The 19,938-nt window shown below is 36.2% G+C and overlaps 4 protein-coding genes across 8 annotated transcripts; 2 read left to right on the top strand and 2 right to left on the bottom strand.

Annotated features, from left to right (window-relative positions):
- Nucleotides 1–922: 922 nt before the first annotated feature.
- Nucleotides 923–9,854, top strand: LOC140676049 (uncharacterized). Of its 3 annotated transcripts, XM_072910710.1 has the most exons (4): nucleotides 923–1,527; nucleotides 3,117–3,471; nucleotides 4,673–8,353; nucleotides 8,547–8,710. In XM_072910710.1, the coding sequence occupies exons 1-4, from the start codon at nucleotides 1,361–1,363 to the stop codon at nucleotides 8,562–8,564; spliced, it is 4,221 nt and encodes a 1,406-aa protein (XP_072766811.1). In that variant the 5' UTR covers nucleotides 923–1,360; the 3' UTR covers nucleotides 8,565–8,710. The 3 variants fall into 3 exon arrangements, with proteins under 3 accessions (XP_072766811.1, XP_072766792.1, XP_072766802.1); XM_072910691.1 differs by having other exon boundaries at nucleotides 939–1,527; nucleotides 4,673–9,854; XM_072910701.1 differs by lacking the exon at nucleotides 923–1,527 and adding an exon at nucleotides 1,853–1,941 and having other exon boundaries at nucleotides 4,673–9,854.
- On the bottom strand, nucleotides 9,785–12,260 carry Nelf-e (negative elongation factor E). Its single transcript, XM_072910723.1, has 3 exons — nucleotides 11,866–12,260; nucleotides 10,715–11,205; nucleotides 9,785–10,599 (listed from the first exon to the last, which is right to left on the bottom strand). Exons 1-3 carry the CDS (start codon nucleotides 11,953–11,955, stop codon nucleotides 10,356–10,358), a joined length of 825 nt encoding a protein of 274 aa, XP_072766824.1. The 5' UTR covers nucleotides 11,956–12,260; the 3' UTR covers nucleotides 9,785–10,355.
- Nucleotides 12,261–13,244: 984 nt separating this feature from the next.
- Nucleotides 13,245–17,653, top strand: LOC140672685 (uncharacterized). 3 transcript variants are annotated; one of them, XM_072905061.1, is made up of 7 exons: nucleotides 13,245–13,372; nucleotides 13,637–14,081; nucleotides 14,295–14,420; nucleotides 15,397–15,438; nucleotides 15,992–16,059; nucleotides 16,122–16,325; nucleotides 16,848–17,653. In XM_072905061.1, exons 2-7 carry the CDS (start codon nucleotides 13,748–13,750, stop codon nucleotides 16,926–16,928), a joined length of 855 nt encoding a protein of 284 aa, XP_072761162.1. In that variant the 5' UTR covers nucleotides 13,245–13,372; nucleotides 13,637–13,747; the 3' UTR covers nucleotides 16,929–17,653. The 3 variants fall into 3 exon arrangements, with proteins under 3 accessions (XP_072761162.1, XP_072761152.1, XP_072761173.1); XM_072905051.1 differs by having other exon boundaries at nucleotides 13,251–14,081; XM_072905072.1 differs by having other exon boundaries at nucleotides 13,252–14,081; nucleotides 15,412–15,438.
- Nucleotides 17,631–19,807, bottom strand: LOC140672718 (protein CNPPD1-like). The gene is given in 6 exon segments (XM_072905103.1): nucleotides 17,631–18,410; nucleotides 18,790–18,897; nucleotides 18,899–18,931; nucleotides 19,043–19,248; nucleotides 19,419–19,512; nucleotides 19,768–19,807. Coding segments are annotated over 6 exon segments (1,233 nt in total). The 5' UTR covers nucleotides 19,780–19,807.
- Nucleotides 19,808–19,938: the final 131 nt, after the last annotated feature.

Consider the following 19,938-nt stretch of genomic DNA (forward strand, 5'->3'; position numbering starts at 1 on the left):
TACGAATTATTTTTACATTGACCGAGGTGTATTAACACACATTTGATATTTGTTTAGGTGTCATCAACATTATTATAGCGCGATGTTAGCATCGAATGCCAAGATGTGACACAATCTTATATCGAATCTTCATGCTTTCTTCGTACTATGCTCAAACTACGAAAAGACGCGTGTCATTGTAGCCAGAGTGTACGAGGGGAAAACATTTCACCTTTCAATCAAGCCACACGATTTTTGTCTTAACATTTCAAATCGAAATCACTTTGAGAAAAATCAAAAACGCGTGTTAAACTTTTGTTCAGATTTATCGAAAGATTCCTGCTTTACATTAGTTGCAGATCTTTGAAGGATAATTATAAAGCGAAAGTAGAATTTAGGAGAAAAGAATTGCGTGTAAAAATCATACTTCTTTTCTTTTACTTCTTTTTTGGCGATGATAAAAAATTGTGACTTGATACATAATTAAAGTAACGAAGAAGCGAAAGAATTACTGAATCGCTTGTACTGCTGCACAAGTGACCTTCTTCGATAATTAAGACAACGGTAAGTGACACTAATTAAACATAGAATACCGCAGCTGTATCCTAATTTCGTGCTGTGTTAGCAGCACTTGTCAGTACCATTTTATCGTTGAGAAATTCTGTGCCGAACGACGACAGTAAATCGAATAATCATATACATGTCGCATTTCACAGTCACATCAATTCTTCGCTTTTCTCGATAACTAGAGAGAAATATCAACAAATATCATATAAACACAATACATTATTTTTGATACTTAGCCAATCATGATGCGATTTCTTCTACGTTAAACCAAAACTAAATGAAGAGGAAAAGAAACGTCTCTCAATCAGCTTCCCAAATATTCTTGCACAGTGATGCACCGAATAAAATTTATCATGACAGTGCGCGTCTACTGCGACGATGACCGCAGATGCACCAGGTGATCCGGTGACTCGAGCGTTCCCGAGACAGTGTCGTGGCCCACCGAATACCGGTGGCTGCTATAAATAATTTGATATCCGCTTCAGTCGCGCTCGCGATGGACGGCCGAGGGTACAGAAGAGAGTCGGCTAGGAGCCGCTGCAGCAGGCTGCTCTAGCGACCGCTCAGCCTCCTTTTCTCTCCATATTATTCCTCTCTTTTTCTCTCTCTCTCTCTCTCTCTCTCTCTCTCTCTCTCTCTCTCTTTCCTCCTCTTCTGTTCGATCAAGAGACGAAGGACGTCTCGTAAACGACGTCTCGAGGAGAACTACGAAACGTCGTCGTCGTTTCTTGATCGTCGACGTCAAATCAAGTAGACAGGCAGAGGAAGAGAAGACTGGAGGTGGATCACCGGCATCGTTTCTCCGGGGGTGGGGATGGAGCCGGAGCAACGAGGACGCGCTTCGTCGACGTCGAGCCTCGGACGCGAGGTCCGTTGCGGTTGTCAGTACTACCAGAGCGACTCGCTTCTGCCGGAACGACGTGCTCTTCTCGTCAGACCATCATCCAGGACGATGCAGCAGCCACCTGCAGTCCGCTGCAGGTCAGTATATCTTTCTTCTACACCGTCGAAACCGGAGCTAAAAACACGTTGATTATCTACCCTCGCCCACGCAAATAATGAATGGTGTAAGGTGGTTTTTCAGTCTTCGCGAGATTATTCATCTGACCCACCTGTCCTCCTCGTCACGCATATCAGGTATAGGTTACACCGTGCAAAACCACATCGCAGACCGCCGCGGCTATTTAAGGTTCGCCCGGCTGGCTATAGATAGAAAGCTCGGTCAGCTCCCAAATTCGCCAAGTCCAGTTCCCCGTCCGCGACCCGCGACCCGCGTCTCGCATCCGCGTACCGGTATACGCCATGACCTCCCCCGGGATGGACGCGACACCATTAGACCGTGTTGAATACCTACTGTATAGAGCGCATTTACAACAAACATGAAAAAATAATTCAGTAAGCCCGAATTTCGATGCTACGCAGTTATATGCTATCTCAATGTTACGCAAAAATAATTTCGATTTTTATTCACGAGGATGTAACACACAATTGTAACGATAAAAGATTTATTCTAAACAATATTAAAATGTAAAAAAGATCTTTGAAATTTGTATAAAAATTGAAAAATTTAAGATGTTTTTTAGTGTCTGCGACGTCTTTTAAATCATTTATATCATTTTTTCGTATCTATAGTATCTATAATTAAATAGAGTTCACACATTTACACACAATTTCTGATTAATAAAGTGAATAATATTTTTCACTTAAAGTTGCAATCAAATTCTAAATTCTTAAATGTAAAAATTGTAAGTAGCATATCTTTAAAAAATATAAAAATAATATAATATAAAGTAAGTACAATTATAAAAAATACGCGGAGTATTATACGGTCTAAAGGGACACTAAAAATATAACATATCGATCTTTATTCAATTCGCGAAACCAAAACGAACAAAACATGAAATTATGACACCAGTGACATATCAGTTGATGAGTTTTGTTCAATCGACATGACTATTCTAATGTAGACATCCTGTGTAAATTCGTCCTGCATTCGCTTGCATTGGTCTCATGAGTTTAAAAAGAGATCCTTGAAACATGTGAGATAATGTTACGATCGAATAGAAGGAATTAAAATATCTATTTTAAAAATACATAAGAGACACATTTGGAATGAATTTTCTATAGATATTCCAGTGTGTTTTGATCTATTACAGCCATAAATTATAAAAGAAGAATTAATTTTTTTATTGTGACATTTTTATACGAATATCGCGATCACTTTCGGTATTAAAACTTAGATTTTAGGCATCTTAATTATTATTCAGAACGATATCGATAATATTAATGCGTGAATCGCAACTCATCTGATAATAAACTCATCGTGCATTTCTTTCGACAACTCTCGCGCATTGCAAAGTAACAAAGATATTTCTTTGCATCTCGTTGAAGACACATTTACAAATATTCGACATTTGCGTGACAAATTGCACAAAACCATAAATAATGTATAAAATAAATATCTAATAATATATATATAATATATGAATAAAAATATAATAAAGTAAACATTTTTATTTGTAATATTTTAATCGTATTCGATTCATAATAAGATGCAATTCTCGGTACAGCGAGCACGAATACGAACCGATCGCGCCGCCGACGCCGCTGCCGCATCCGGCGATGGCGCCGGTCGTGCGTATCACCGACACGGACGTGATGCCCGTCGCCGACAGCGACGACAGCATCGACGACCGGAGCCGGCTACCGCCGGAGCTGATCCTGGATGGCGGTTTGATTCTTCCACTGGATGGCAAAATCGAGGACAGCGCGATGGAGGGCCGCGAGCTCGGTGGGACCAACGACACTTCCGAGGAGCAGGAGCCAACGGCGCAGCAATTTCAGGACAGGATCGAGGAGCGATTCCTCGACGCACCTACTCCTTATACCGAGTCCAGGACCGACGGCGAGGTCAATACCAGTCAGGTAATGTCTCCACCGTGATCTTGATACAAAGATGAATATTTATAGGAAAGCACATACGGGGAAAAAAGATTTGTTGTCACAGAAAAATCTGTCTAGTCTAAAAACTTCTTTGAAGAAGTGTGAATTATAGTTTCAAAAACTACTCTACATAATATCTATTATATTAGGAACATAGTCTGTATGAATATAATAGAACTATATTAATGTTATATTAGTTTGTCCTTTAAAGGGATTTCCCAAAAAATATATAGAAACTATATCTATCTATAGAAACTTCATCCCTCAGAATCGCGGCTACTGTGGTTTTTTCTTCGTGAATTGAATAAAAAAGAATAATATAAAAAAACGGTTAAATATAGCCGCGCGAATCGATAGAGACCACCGGAATTTAAAAAACACTACGAGGCTCGTGAGATTGATCTTGTTGTCTTTAGTTCATCTCGTACCGAATGGAGCCTATATTTAGCGAAACTCACTCGTGTAAAAAGGAGACACGAACGTGTCACTGTCCGATTGTGCAATCGTGTTACTCGCAATACGTTCCAGAAAGCTCAAGCCTCTCCATCTGGATTGTGCAATCGGATCCAAAAATATGTATGGCGTTATGGTCGAAATATTAATCATTCTTTAACCTTGTCGGTATTTTCAATGAGAACATAAACTAGCTCGCGCAAATTGATACGTAAAATCTTCACGATATTGCACTGAATCCAATAGATAAATTCGAAATTTCTTGAATTTGACAATATGTGGCATACTTTACGATTAATTACAGTGATTAGTTATGTTATACTTATTTAAAATATGCACTTGTAATGCATTTTGCGTGTTTCTAAACGGGGGTTTGCGTGTTGCAAAAACAGCACTGAATACTTCGCACGGTACTAATTCATTTTCATTGTGATCTCAAAGTGAGGACTGCGTTTGACTAATATTATAATAATATTATTATAATAATATCTAATTCCAAGTGTCTCAATTTTTATATTTTATGAGACAGAAAAGTTTCTGTCGCAGAGTAATTAATATTAAAAAGAAGATTACAATGCAAAAATCTTAGAGCTATTTTTTGTTACATTACGTAGGCAATATAGTTTTTTTTATTTGAAAATTGTTTAAATATCTTAAGAGATAAATATAAATTAGATGATTTTTTCCAATTTGCATTATTTCTCATAGAAGCACACATTTGTTATTTCAGGTAGACTCGTCCGCAATAGAGGAACTGCCGCTTCGGCGCGGCGCTCGCGGCTTATCTCAACGCATGAAGACGCAGGCTAGTAAATTGCGCTCTCGGCTCCAAAATTTCCAACGTCCCACATTTTCGTTCCCACAAAAACGGCAGAAGCCTGATAAGAAGAAAAAGACAACGACGCCGACAAGATCGACGGCAGCGAGCAGCGGCAAGTCGGAAAAATCTCGTAAATCGGCGGAAAAACGACCCAGCAGAATAGACCGGATAAGAACGTCTATTTCTGAGAAGACGGCGAAATTCAGCCTGCCGCTTGATCGAACAAAGTTCAGTTTACCCGACAGGTCCAAATTTCATCTGCCGGAGAGACCGAAATTCAGTTTCCCGGACAAGTCGCGCTTTCATTTGCCGGAGAGGCCAAAGTTCAATATCAAGAAGCCCAATATCCGTTTGTCAGACGCGCTTGCTCGCGTCAAACGGCCTTCTCTGCGCGAGCAACAACAACAACATTCGACCGAGTCCACTGCCGGTTCCAAGCGCAACATTTTCGATTTCGCCACGTATCCGCGTATTTTCGACAAGAAGTCCAAGAAGCGTGGTGAGTACGCGACGTCCTCGCCCAAAGATTCTAGGGCTCAATCTGCAGAGAGTGCGACTTTTCCTCGTGTTCGGAAAGGGAAAGGTTTCAGCGCCAGGTGGACTCAGCGCCCGGCTTATGTTCACGATCAAAATCGTCCGGAGGAGGAAGCAGCGGCGAGCGATGGCTCTCCTCCATGGCATCAGAGTTCGATAGAAGAACCGCCAAGGCTATCCGCCAGAACAGAAGAAGAGATACTCGCAGCGGCTCGCGCGATCCCGTGGGAGGATACAAGAAAACGGGAACAATATGATGAAGAGGAGATACAGTACATGGACTATGAGCAAGAGTCATCGGAGATGTCAGATCGACATCCCGCTCCACCAAGAAGAGTCCATAAGATGTCGAGACGGCAGGAAGAATCATACGAAATTCACCGAGATGAAGCGGAAGAGGATGAGGATACGGCGACGCGAGACGACTGGCATGCAGATCAAGAGATGATGCTTCAGGAAAAATTCAGACCGATTCCCAGGTCACGATCGCTGGACGAGGATATACCACGAGTTTTGGAACGAGAAGACTACGATGGAGCATTCATGGCTGTAGATCCAAGACAATTTGAACCACGTAATGAAATGACGCCTGAGGAAGAAAAAGGATATGAAGAAGGAGAATTGGAGGATGAAGAAGAACATGAGCCTTCTTCAATGCAATCCGATCGAGAACAACAACCGTCTAGCAACAGTTCTTGCGATCGAAGGCGTCGTGGAATCATAGAAGAGATTGATTCTGATGAGTTTTTCGTGCGGGCAAGCGGTATCAGTCAGGACGATATAAACTTAGACAATTATCTAACCGACGAGATCCGAGAAGCTCTTAGATCGAAACTTGTCAGTGTTTTGCAAGACGACGAGCTTCCACCTACTACTCCGCCGCCTCAACGTCCTATAAGAACGCGAACCTTGAGAAAACGTAAGGAGGATTTAACGGAGCAGTCCACTGAAGCAATACCACCAGTTAGACCGAAACGAGAACGCACGGCGAATGCGGCTCGACGTAGTAGAGAGGCATCGATCGGGGACGAGATGTTCCGCGAACGTACGAGAAGTGATTCTAGAAGCGATTCTAGACATCGCGTGGTGTACCGGACGGAAGGGACTCAACTGGAACCATCGCAAGAACCATTAGACGATATAGTCGTGGTAAAACCAGCGCGAAGAAAATCGAGATCATCTTTACGTAGTCAGTCACAGCCACCGATGGAGACATCGATACTTTTTCCCTCGACACCTGCTACACTCGATCCGTCCATTTTTCTTTCAGCTACGCCACCCATCGTACCGGTACGCAGAAAACGTTCGCACCGAGAGACGATGATGGATCGGAGAAACGGCGACGTGAGTGTACCAATCTGCAATGGTCATCACGGTGACGAATGGAAAATTGAAATTGCTGAGGTCAAAAAACCAATGATACCGACGAGAGCATCGCGATCACGACAATCGTTAGTCGAGCGCGATATTATAATGTCTGCGAGTCGCGAGAGCAACCTAGACGCACGACATCGACGGGCGGAATCGGTACCGGTACCGCCGAAGAGACGATCCCGTTCTAGAGCGACGTCAGTTGCCGCCGACGAGGACAGGACATCGCACGGTGCGGAGTCTTTGCCGGAAGCTGGTTACATCGAGGAGGACATACCGCGAGAGGACGAAAGCGACTCGGCGCGGGATTTTTCTGGTTATGCAATTGTGGAGAAGCAGGAAAAACCGCCCAAGTTACCACCGCCTAGAAGAAAACGCAATAAATTTGCTACGACACCGAGACCGACCCCGCCTAAGCGACCTCAACGAGCATACAGCACTCTGGGACCCGCTAGAACGAGGGATACCAGCATGGCATCGGAAACGATCATCAGTATGACTCTTGCATCTACTGAATCCACGCCGTACATCGAGATTGACGGGGAAGATATCGAGCACAGAGATCACCGCAACGGGATGCTTAATAAAATTCAAGGTCGACCGCTTCCGGCGCCACCGCGACCACCCAGAGCGAGGAAGGAGCATGCAATCGAACGACCTCGCACTCCATTCGAGTACTCGGAAACAATGGAAACAACGGCGGCGACACAAACCGATCCATTGCCGGACGATATGGTGATTGAAGAGATTACTCAGGCGAAACTCATAGTGACGCCTTCAAGATCAGGTTCACAAGTGATGGTGTCGATGGAGCGCATACCCAGCCCGAGTAGGACAGGTACGCCGCCCGTACCTCCATTACCAATGTCACAGTTTATACGAAAAGAAAAAGAGGAAGAGGAAGAAGAAGAAGAAGAAGAACAGGAAGAGGATATTCGAATGGCATACGACACAGTATCACTGACGACACCGTCGCCGATGAGAGAAACAGATTTAGAAGAGAAGCACAGATCGGCGCCGCATTTGGAAGAACGCATTGCGGAAGAATCGCAACCGCGACCTCAGATCAGATCCTCAGGTCTGCTATCTGATGAACCGTTGAGAATCAGCACTCTCGAAGTCGGTGACTTAAAGGTCGATCGATTGAGCGTGTCACAGATAGAAGCACACAAAATTGTAGCATCCGAAGTGGACGCAATGATGATTACGGCATCAGAATTAAAGGGCGGCAGCGGTTCCGTGGAAGACAGTTTTTCACCGGCTATCATCAGAGAATTAATGGCGATTAGGAGCCACTTGGAAACCGTGGTGCAGGAGAGACATCGCGAAAGCGAAAAGTCCGCGAGTCGTAAGATAACCGACATTCCCACGACTGACAGTCAAATTCGAGAACAGGAATCTGTTTGGCAAGAGAATTTGCGGGAAGTGGCTGAATCTGACGAGGCCATCGTAAACGAACCAGCATTCATAGACGACAAGGAGACGGAGGCAGAATCCGACGAGGCCATTATGAATGAACCAGCGTTCACAGAAGGCAAGGAGACGGAGACAGAGGCAGAATCCGACGAGGCTATCGTGAATGAACCAGTGCCCACAGAAGATAAGGAAGCAGAATCCAACGAGGCTCTCGTGAATGAACCAACGTCCACAGAAGACAAGGAGACAGAGGCTAACGAGGACCAAAAGGTTGTTAAAACAAACATAATAGATATCAAGGACAAAAAGATATCACACACTCTCTCAGTTGCTCAAGCCAAAGAATCCTCTCTCTTACAGACACTTGCGATAGATGAATTAGAATTCAAGGATAAAGACAAATTCCTCACACATTTGCTCACAGTTGCTCAAAGTATTCAAAATAAATCCTTACAAATTTTAGATTCCGAACATCTCTTAACTTTGAGTTCGCAAACCACATCAGGCTCTCACATCGACGAATCTCGTGCCTCATATCCTCCGTCGGATGTGTCTTCAACTCGATCTTCCGAATCGAGAGAGTCACCAGAACGCGTTGACGAATCTCCGAGTAGCTCTGTCCAGACTACTACTACTATTACTACTACTACTACTACTACTACTTCCACTGCTACGGCTACGGCTACGGCTACGGTTACGGCTACGGCTACGGCTACTATTACTACTACTAGTACTCCTACTACTGTTGCCGACCTGGACACAACATCTACGAGTCTTCATGGCAGCAAGGACGATTTGTTTGATAGTAAAGAACAAATTCCTCGCAAGTCGAGATCTAGATCTTCTTCGCCTAGCAAAAGTATCATGCGGCAAACCGCGTCCCCGGTCCGTTCATTGCCACCAGCCATCTCTGTGACTCCCGACACACCCGACTCAATCGTACAGAGACATGGTACCTCTGTGAATGCTCAACCACAGCGTGCCGTTATTTCCTATTCTTCGGACACAAGACAGAGTGTCTTTAAGGACGCTCAACCGCAGCGTGCCGTTATTTCCCATTCTTCCGATACAGGACAATCCCTTGAAGAAAGACAAAGGGAGTCCTCTGAATCGCCAGTATCCTCTTTTCCTTTGAACTCAACTCACTTCATCGCTTTTCCAGCCTCCGAAATTCCAATTCAGTTTTTTTCTTTGAGTGAAACAAATCGATGCATTAATGCAGAACCTGGTATTATAGACACTACACAGCAGCTTCTTCGAGCTCTTCGATCGGCCAGTATAAAAGCCATAAGGCATTTTATAAGGTATTTAACGTCCATACTAAGTGTAGATGACACGAGAGAGAAAATCAGAGAAGTAGAACTAGTAATATGTGCTCTATTACTTTTGATTGTAGGCTTGTTGATATATTATTTCAGTAGCACACAAACTGTAACACATTTGCACCATTGGGATTACTTTAATCCCCCTCAATAACATGTTTTCTACAATCCAGTTTGTTTATATCATATGTATACATATTCATAAATAGTTCATTGGTACATAGAAATTAAAATTTCATATTCTTGTATAAATTTGTTTTATATAACAATAATTTTGTGTTGAAGGGAGTATTCAAAAAAATACAGACTAGGACGAATCAAGGATTTGGAATGGAATTATAATTCTTATACAAACATCCAAATAAAACAAAATGCCAGGTTTGTAATAAATTGTAATTTTATCACTGTGCCATATGTACAATTAATGCCTAAAGTATACTATTTATAACTGTCGGTCTAATTTATTTATTTTATGGTACACACAAGTATGAATAAATGAACTTTTAATGTAGAAAGGTTATTGAATATTTCAGACATAATTTTTTAAATTAATTAAAAAGAAAATATATAGAAAAATGTCTGTATCCTTGGTAATTAATTGTTAAGCAATTTTTTTTTGTTCTTAGTTTCCTTTTCAATTTCCATTCATATTTTAATAATTTGACGCATATACATAAATAGGATATTTTCGACCATCAATTAAAAAAAAGCAAGATAAAAAAACATGTACATCTTATAAAAATTATTTGCTATATATCCAAATTTATAGCTTTAATGACACATGTGTCACAATGAGATGAAAAATTGTAATATCAGAAATTAATTAAAAGGAAAGTTCCTATAGATAAGTATATACAAGTATAACAAATTGTTGAAAAATACACACTATTGTTGACAGTATCATAATGTTAACGTTTGAAATATTATGAGTAACGCAAAAATATTTACATTTACTCAAAAAGATCCTCTTCATAAACTTTAAGATCACGTCTGTCTTTATGTGCGCTTTTTTGTGAATAGTTAGCTGCAATCGGTGACCACATAGAACTAGACATAATATCACTTACAGGCTCTATTATAGGTTGTCTTCTTGCTAATGATACTTTTAATTGGATTGAAGACACCATACTACCATCCATTTCACTTATCGCTCTTTCAGCTGCTTCAGCTTTTTCAAAAGTTATAAAGCCACGGCTAAAAAAAAAAGAATTAAAATTTTTACTTATATTACTACAAAAATATCCTTAATATATTTGAATTTTTCAGTCCATATTATTTTATATATATAAGAAAAATAATTTATACTTACTTTTTTTCTACTTCCATTGAAATATTAACAATATTTCCAAAACTTTGAAAATGTTTCTTAAGATAATCTTCCGTTATCTTATAGCCACATACAAATATTGTATTTCCTGCACGTGGTTTAACTTCTTGCTTAGACAAAGATTGCGTGTCACCAACATTCCTGTCTCCAGTGTCTTGAGCACCAACAAAGCTATTGTACAAATCTTTTACTCTTGGTCTCACCGCTTCTGTTTCTTCTTCTTCTTGTGTCGCCGAAAATGGTTGGTAAGAACTAACTGTTTTTTCTGTACTGTTTAATTTTCTTTCTAGCCCACGAGATCTCTTAAAAGTTTGTTCTGGTCGTTTAGGTGTCTTTGGAGCTGTAATTACACCAGATTTGATTAATTTTTTAGCTACTTCGCGAGCATCTCTTGCTTCTGTAGGCCGTTTTGGCACTTGAGGAATACGTTCTACTTCCTGTTTAGGGGCCTTTAAATCTTGCAGTGCCTTTTTCTATAAGCAAAAAATGATTGACAATAACTAAAGATGTAATCAAAAAGAGGAAAGAAAGAAAGACATGTAAATATAATAATTTAGAAAATATTTTACTTTAGCAAAATTAGAAATTTAACTTAACAATCGATTAAATAAAATTTTAAAAATATATATATACTTTATACATATACTTTATTCATATATATATATACATATATATATAGTGTGTATAATATATATAAAGTAAATATATATATATATATATATATATGTGTGTGTATGTAAAGAAAAGAGAATATGTATTATCTTTTTTTTTGTTGTGCATTATCTCCAATGTAAGCTTTTTTGATTTACTATAATATCACTAATCTTTAATTCTCTAGCATATTTTTTTTTCTTTTGTCTTCTTACTTTAAATTGTTGCAATAATTGTTTAAAAATAAATATTTATAATAATTTATTACAACACACACACATATATATATATAGATAACACAGTGAATGTTATATATATATATATATATAATATGTTATAATTTTATATAATATATGTTATATATATATATATATATATATATATATATATATATATATATATATATATATATATATATATATATATATATAACACATTCACTGTGTTTGATAGGAAAACCTAAACATAACCTCACTGTATACCTTTCTCTTGAGTTTGTTGTACTTAGCCTGTAGCATTAACTCTTCCTCCGTTAAATTTGACGGAAAGTGTAAGTATACCATGTTTTGCATGTAATATCAACAATAAACAAAATACTTCAAGTCTGTCTTATACTAAAATTATAAATTTGTTTTATCTGTACCCCGTTTTGTATCTCTCTCTTTCTTCTTTTCTCTTTTTCAATTTTTTATACTCAAGAGTTTTTAGGAAGTCTTTCTGGTAGTACGTTTACTCGTATCGTTCGCAGTTTTGAAAAGTTTTTTTATACTTTAAACGGGATGTATATATATACTCGGAAATTGAAGAGAAAGAAAACGAAGAATCTGATTGCAGAAAGTACGAACAAACGACCATTTTCAGCCACTGAACTATAGATACTAGAAGAGACACTGGGCTGCCTTAAACGTGCCGACAGAGAGGGAAGAGTTAAGCCGGGTCTACAATAGCTGTAGTAAGCCTTAAGTCGTAAGAAATGAACCAATCATATTCATTATTCTTCTCTAAAGTTAAATGTAATTGGTTAATTTCTTACGGCTTAAGGTTTACTACATCTATTGTAGACCCGGCCTTAAGGTGCCTTTTCATGCTGACGCTCATTTTTGGCGTCAAAACAGATCACGTGATCAAAATTGACGAATTGGTATTATTTTTGGTCACGTGATGTCTTTTTGACGCTTCTCTGATATTAGTATATACTTTTGGGTAAGATTCATATATTTTTTTTACATCCTTGATATAATGACAGAATATTGTAACCTACAAACACCACAATGGATAGACTTTGCTCAAAATTGTAGCCCTGTACAATCTATGTTTATAGTGCTTCAGGAAGGAAAATCCACATATGCGCAATAACATAACTGTTAAATCATACTTTTGAATTTTCAGGTTAGGTACGTAGATCACGTAAATTAGAATGATGCGAATCATTTTGTCACCGTCAAAATAATATCTTTTGGTTCTTTATATTTTTGTACAATTTTGTAAAACCACGTACAATATTTACAAAAGAATATATAATAAACAATAAACTGAGCAATAAACACAAAAACCATGCATTCAACCATAGTGTGATTCAACCACAGATTAATAGACAGATAGCTAAAGGCCTATATACAAGATGAGACCGGCATTTCTCACTGATTTCAGCGCCATGCCGTAGTAGTGGCCAATGCAGTAATTACGTTCCCAAGATAAAGGGTGCGTTCGGGGAACTCGCTATCACACTACCAACGCAAACGCTACCAAAAATGTTCGCGAAGCCAATAGGGTGATAGCGGTAGCAAGCTGTCATCTGCTGGGCCGTCAAATATCTTGTCAGTGTTTGCTATGTTCTGCGCAGGCGCAGTAATGTGAAGAAAGAAGACAGTCTACCTCTAAATATCTATTTATCCTTGCCACGTTTTCTGCTTAGAGCCAAGCAGCCAATGCCTCTTCAAATGCATATATAATTCAGTATTTTCAGCTGTCAGCTGTCAGCTGTCAGAGGTCTGTAGGGAAAAGGATAAATTCTAAACTAGTGCAGCCAGTTCAGCTGAAAAAATATGTAAACTCAAAAAAAAAAAAAAAATCTATATTAAATATGAGATTGTGTCACGTGTCATATATTTACAACGCATGTGCGCGTTTATCCCTTCTGTCATTATTATGCGTGGGTTCGAATTTCTTTGCGTTTGACGTCATCGCCTCGAAAACCGTCCGATGTCAGAGCTGGTCCTTGGACCCTTTCCTACATTCATCGATTTGTTCCAGATAATTTTCAAGAGGCTTTCTTATCAAGATAATACGCCAGATATTCCACGATTCAACGAATAAATCAGATCTTGTTTGAAACGTCAATTAAAATTTTCGAATATTAACAAGATGTGCGTATCGATGACAACTTTAAGTCGGCGAGGATTTGTTTCGATGGACATCGTGCAACTCAACGTCAAACAATCGCGTTATTCTAATAATCACAATAAAACATTTACAAACAATGCATTGTCGCGATGTTGCCCCACGTCGTCATGTATCGTCGACGTTCTGAGTAAAAAGTTTTCTGTGAAAACTCCAATCTCTTCCGACATTGTCATTGAAGCTTTGACAAAGCAACAAGCAAAGGAATTGACTTCGAAACTCACCTCGGAAGAACGTAAGCTGTTTTTGGCAGCATTAAATGAATACAAGTCAGAGGAGGACAAAGCTGGTTATGAAGGTAAGTATATTGTTTATGGAGACTAAAAAATTTTGCTGTTAAATAAACGATTTTTATTTAACATGATACTATGTATTTTACCTTGCGACTCAAGATTTATAGAAAATAGTAGAAAACATATTTATAATTATAATTTTAAAAAGCTTTATTATATTGTTTTATTATATAATTTTATATAAAATATTTAATGTAAAATTTTTGTCTTTTTGCTAGGTCAATTGGCAGCTTTTCGATGGAGGAGCAAACTTGGCAGACCTAGCAAACTACCATCACTGGGCGAGGTGGATCCTACAGGAACCTACTGTCCTATGCCAGATGACTGGTTAAATCGCAAGTATGGTAAGAATTCCTATTTATCATTTAAATCATATGTCCTATTTGTCAAAGCTGTTGAAGAAGAAAGCAGTTTTATTTCAATATCTTTGATGCAGTGTACCTGTCTTCGTTTTTTACATTCGTGAAGTATTACAAACATTAACTTAGATTTATCATCTATAGATGTCGCAAATAAAATTAACACCCTCGACTGTTATTTATCTTTGGATATAATGGAATATCTTTTCCTGCAATGCGATCTCCATGGATGTTATTCTGTAAGTTACACTTTCCTTGTTCTCTCATTCTCTTTCTACTCTTTCTCTTTTTCTAATACACTAACCCTCTTGCCTACTTTTATTCTGACACAACTTTTTGGATGTTTCACGGTCAACCACAGTACCACAGTTAGGTAATATTTTGAACACTTTTCTTTGTTTCTTTTTTTAAACAATTTTTCTCCTGTAGAAGTTAATTTATATATAATATTTATATATAATTTATATATATATATATATATATATATATATATAAAATTTTTTCTTCTTTTACACATTTTATTTCCCAATATCATAAAATTTCTAATATTTTCGAAGTAATTGTTTCCTTAAATTATTTTAAAACTATTCCACATTATACAGACTTGTACTTTCATTATGCTAAAATGATTATATACTTTTGCAAAAGTTTAAGGATTTTCTCTGCAGGCACGAAAACCTTTTCTTATTTCTATATTCTATATGTACTTTTCCTATGATATATCATTAGAAATAATTATTCAACAGTTTTCCCTTTTCTCTAAAAAATTTCTTAAGAAAATTTCTCCTTATTTGAAATATTTTTACTAAAAAATACATCACTTCAAATATCAAATTGTATATGCAAAGAGTAGACTAAATTCATCTTGTAGTATGTCATGCTTGGTAGTTTTATTAAACAATTGTATATACATTTCTAGCTGAACAATTGTAGATTTATATTTTATTTTTTCTTGTTGCAGTTGAAAACGTTCCAGAACCAACTACAAAAGATCTGATGCTAGGTATGTACTATTTTCTATGTCATAGTTGTTTGATATATATTTGTCAGTAAACAATTAGTTGTATTTGTCCCTTACTCTTGCTTGCTTCCTTGTATGATACTAAAAAATGTTGTGCTATGTAAAACAATTATTGTAAGTTAGCTATTACATATAATGACATTATATATAATATATATATGTATATAATATATGTCATATAATATATATAATGACACAGTAATTATTTATATTATTTAGAGGCTTTTCACATATAAATATTTAATAATTCTATATATTTTTTAAGATTACAATTGAATACACATGCATAAATGCATCAAAATCTTTAAAATAAGTTTTAATATATGATATTGAAGCTTATTACACAATTAATATTACTTTAACAGCATAAATTCGAGCAAAATAAAGAGATTTTATGTTTGAAAAAGACCTTATTTTAATAAAGCTTTAAATGTGCAAAATATACAAAAATTGATATATATAATAATTTAGATTTCTCTTAAATAATTCCGGTGAAAATTGTAAATAATCTCAGACAATAATTGTATTTTTGCAGTCGCGATCGCGAACGCAATTCCGTTCGTCGGATTCGGTTTTCTTGACAACTTCATCATGATTGTTGCTGTATGTATCTCATAGGGTTTTATTATTCTATTGTGTACCGACTTTTAAGATCAATGTTTCAGGGCGATCAAATCGAGCTGGTGCTAAACAGAAGGTTTCCAATCTCGACTATGGCAGCGGCCGCGTTGGGCAACACGGTATCCGATGTCATTGGAATCGGGTCGGTGCATTACGTTGAGATGTTTGCCCAAAAAGTCGGCTTTAAGGCGCCTAAGTTGACATTAGCGCAACTGAATCTACCCAGGACACGGATAGCTGCAAACCTGGTATGATTGCTTCGTCATATGTATGTTAAATTATTACCCTCGAGTATAGCAGTAGATATATAAAAATTTATTTTGTTTATTGTTTATTGAAATTATAACTTTAATATATGTGTATTGAAAATGTTATAACAAAGGGATGTAAGCCCGAAATCGCAACTTTACGAGAATAAGAAAAAAACGGTTTAAAATTTGCATTTGATACATAGGAATATTTCTGTATATTTATTTCCATAATTATTAGAGCAATTAGTACGTAACTTTGTTATAGATGGTAAGGCATATAGAACTTTGATACATCTTATACGTTATGTTAGGTTGAAATTCTCGATATATATATATATATACATTTTAGTTTATAAAATTTAAGAGAAATAGTACAATTACATGACAGGGGGTATTGAAACATTATAACTATTTTTGCACAAAGAGATTTTGAGAGAATTAAAATTTGACATAAATTTTTTATTTAATAATGAAATTTTTTATAACAACTCATATCAGCAATTTTTCCATTTAATACAGGGTCGAGTCATCGGAGTTACAATCGGATGCCTCATTGGTATGACGCCTATACCGATAGCCGCGCTTTTCCGCAGTAGCTGAATTGCTTGAAAAAACGACTGAGAAACGAATTAAGTTAATTATCACATGGGACCGTAAGCAACTAACTTATAGTAAGCACTTTGTTTCAAAAAGGCCTATAGATTTCTCTAATTTTAATGTGTTTAACTGCCTGTAGATGTCTATAATTTTAATGTTTAACTGCCAAAATAACACAATTGGCCCAACAATGTATTTAATATATAAATGTATAGGATGTGATGTTATAGGCTGTATAGAGAACAAAAAATGTGTGTGTAAGATCATAATTTTTTTAATTATTAAAACAATAGATTTTCTCGGCATAGTACTATGTTAACATTTTAATCCAGCATTGATTTTATTAAGTAAAAGCAATTAAAGAAATTAATTTTCTTTTATAATTTCTTATGTAGAAATGAAATTAGAAAAGAAAATAGTTTTAATGTCAACTTCCAAGTTAATTGTTTTCATTCGTATTATTGATTTATTTGATATAAAATAAACCATATAAAATAAATCAAATAAACCATATTAATATTTGATGTCTTTAGATGATAAAAGCACACATGTTCTCTCTGCTAGTATGCAATATCAGATATTTATTTGGAAAAACACGTTTGTTAGTATTGAATGTTACATTACAAAAAGTTAGTACAAAAAATATAGATATATGTCTATGTCTTGTGAAAGAGATTGTTTGATGGACAAAACGTTATCAAGAAGCTAATAGTAAATATTTAAAAATATCGATGATTGAACGATTTTCATAATATAATTGGCCCGATCGTTTTCAATTATCAACCTGATTGAGATTATGTTTCCTAATGCTTCCTTCCAATTTACATTGCGGCGATAGTCTTCTGGTGCAAAATCCTTCATCTTGTCTATCTTTTCCATCTTCCTTATCTTCATAGCTTGCGTTAAATTAAATGAAAATTTGGCTTTGGGAATGTACAATCTCCCAGTAGAATTCGTGAGCTCGACATCGTCTTTCAAAATGCAGTAATCGGGCAGCCAAGTCATCATAGAATTGAGCCACCACTGCCAACTAGCTATTTCGTCATCATTATCGTTGATTTCTGCAGAATAATCAACATTCTCGTTTTGGATCAATAAGCTGGATATCGGAAGATCGTCGTCGTTGATTTCTTGGGATCGTGCATTCATCGCTACATCAATTAAATCGGTTGATATGAAATTCGTTTGCAGATTTGCAGATTGTCCTGAACTTAGTGATACTCCAGGTAAACAACTTTGTATAACGAAATGAGCAATCAGAGTGGATCCCACGAGAGTTACCAAACCAGTAGCATAAGTCACCAAGCAGATTGAAGAGACGTTTATTAGCGTTTGCGCGATTGCAATCAGTTGAACAGAATTTAATAGATAATTCAACTCTGTATATGAGCACCATCCACGCTTTTGTACTTCTCGATACGCTATGTTTTTCTCTAGTCGTAATTTTTGCCAAAAGTTTTGATGCTGCACTAATACTGTCCAATCCTGTAGCATAAAAAATAGAATATCCTCTGATAAATAATAATTATTTTAATTAGGACAATAGTAGACGATTTTTTATTAAGTTGGTAAGTTTCATTATGAATAAATAAGGCTATAGTAATTTGATTTTTATTTTTTATAACATATACAGTTTTAAAAAACTTATTTAATTAAATGCTTTAATGTGGATAATTCAATTTTATCTTATAGAAACACTTATAAATTGAAAATAAGCAATTAAGATAGAGAAAGTTCAAATGCCAGTTACAATTAAGTCAAAATTTTATACACTCGAGATGTAATCAGTTTTATTATATAACTTATTGTAAGTAACGATATATTTTATAATTTGAAACTATGATATATAACAATGTGTACTTATGATTGCAGCAAGAAAATCTTTTTCCAATTTATTCATCCGAGATATAGTCACTTGTCCTGAATTTGCCCATTCCTTATTGAAAACTTCGTCTTCTTCGCCATCATTGTGAGATGATGAGAGAAAGAAATTTACTGGCTACCATCTAATAATTTTGATAAAAATCCATTTAAACAATATCGTAATATTCATGCAAATTATTTTTAAAATCTAACTAAAATTGAAGTAATAGTTGTAACCACGAAAAAGTAATTACCAAAGAAACTAAGAATAGCTCGGATGGTGCTATTTGCTGAAGATATTCTGGATTACAGTTTCTTAATCTTTCAATATACAGTAGAGCTAATACAAGTGAGCAAGGAGAAACACATGCATTTCTAGATATTCTGCTTGCTTCCTCCACATTGAGTTTTTCTAATGTATGACCACTCTTTGCTTTTGTAAAAAACTCAGCTGCCAATTCTGAAAACATAAAAATAAATTTATATGAAGCTTAGTTTTTTAAATTAATAACATTAAGTTTATTTTTGTACATAATATATATTACAAAAAAATATATACAATAAAATCATGTAAAAATCATATATACGACCAATAAATTATAATAATTTACAATTTAATATTATACTAACCAGTAACTGGTAAACTTAGGCAGTTAATTTTTGGTAATTTAGAATAATATAACGACTTTCTTATAAGTTTCAAAAATTCGTTATGTTGCAGATCCTGTAACAAAATAAGCAAGATATATATAAAAAAATTTAATTCATCAATTAATAATATTGAAGGAAGCACAATGTTTTTATTTCATAATTTAAATGTCCTTCAAAAAGCTATTCAGTTTAATGAAATTGGTTTGCGATAAAAATGGATGGTTTTGCTTCAAATTCCGACGTATATAAAAGGAGATATCTTATGTAATTATAAATAGACAAAACATCAGTAAATATTTAAAATTGATAAAATCTTAATGTTTATGACGTGTGAAGACATTATTTATAGAGCTGCATATATAAAGAAATTGGACTAACTATAAAATATTTAAGTAAGGGAATTATAATTAAATAGAAAAAGCAAAATAACAAGTCGTGCCATATTGTTGTATGGATGGACGGGATCCGATAGCGCACGAGTGTTGCTAATTGGTCAGTT

This window comes from Anoplolepis gracilipes, chromosome 1 (assembly GCF_047496725.1).
Source record: "Anoplolepis gracilipes chromosome 1, ASM4749672v1, whole genome shotgun sequence".
Classification (NCBI taxonomy): Eukaryota; Metazoa; Arthropoda; class Insecta; order Hymenoptera; family Formicidae; genus Anoplolepis; species Anoplolepis gracilipes.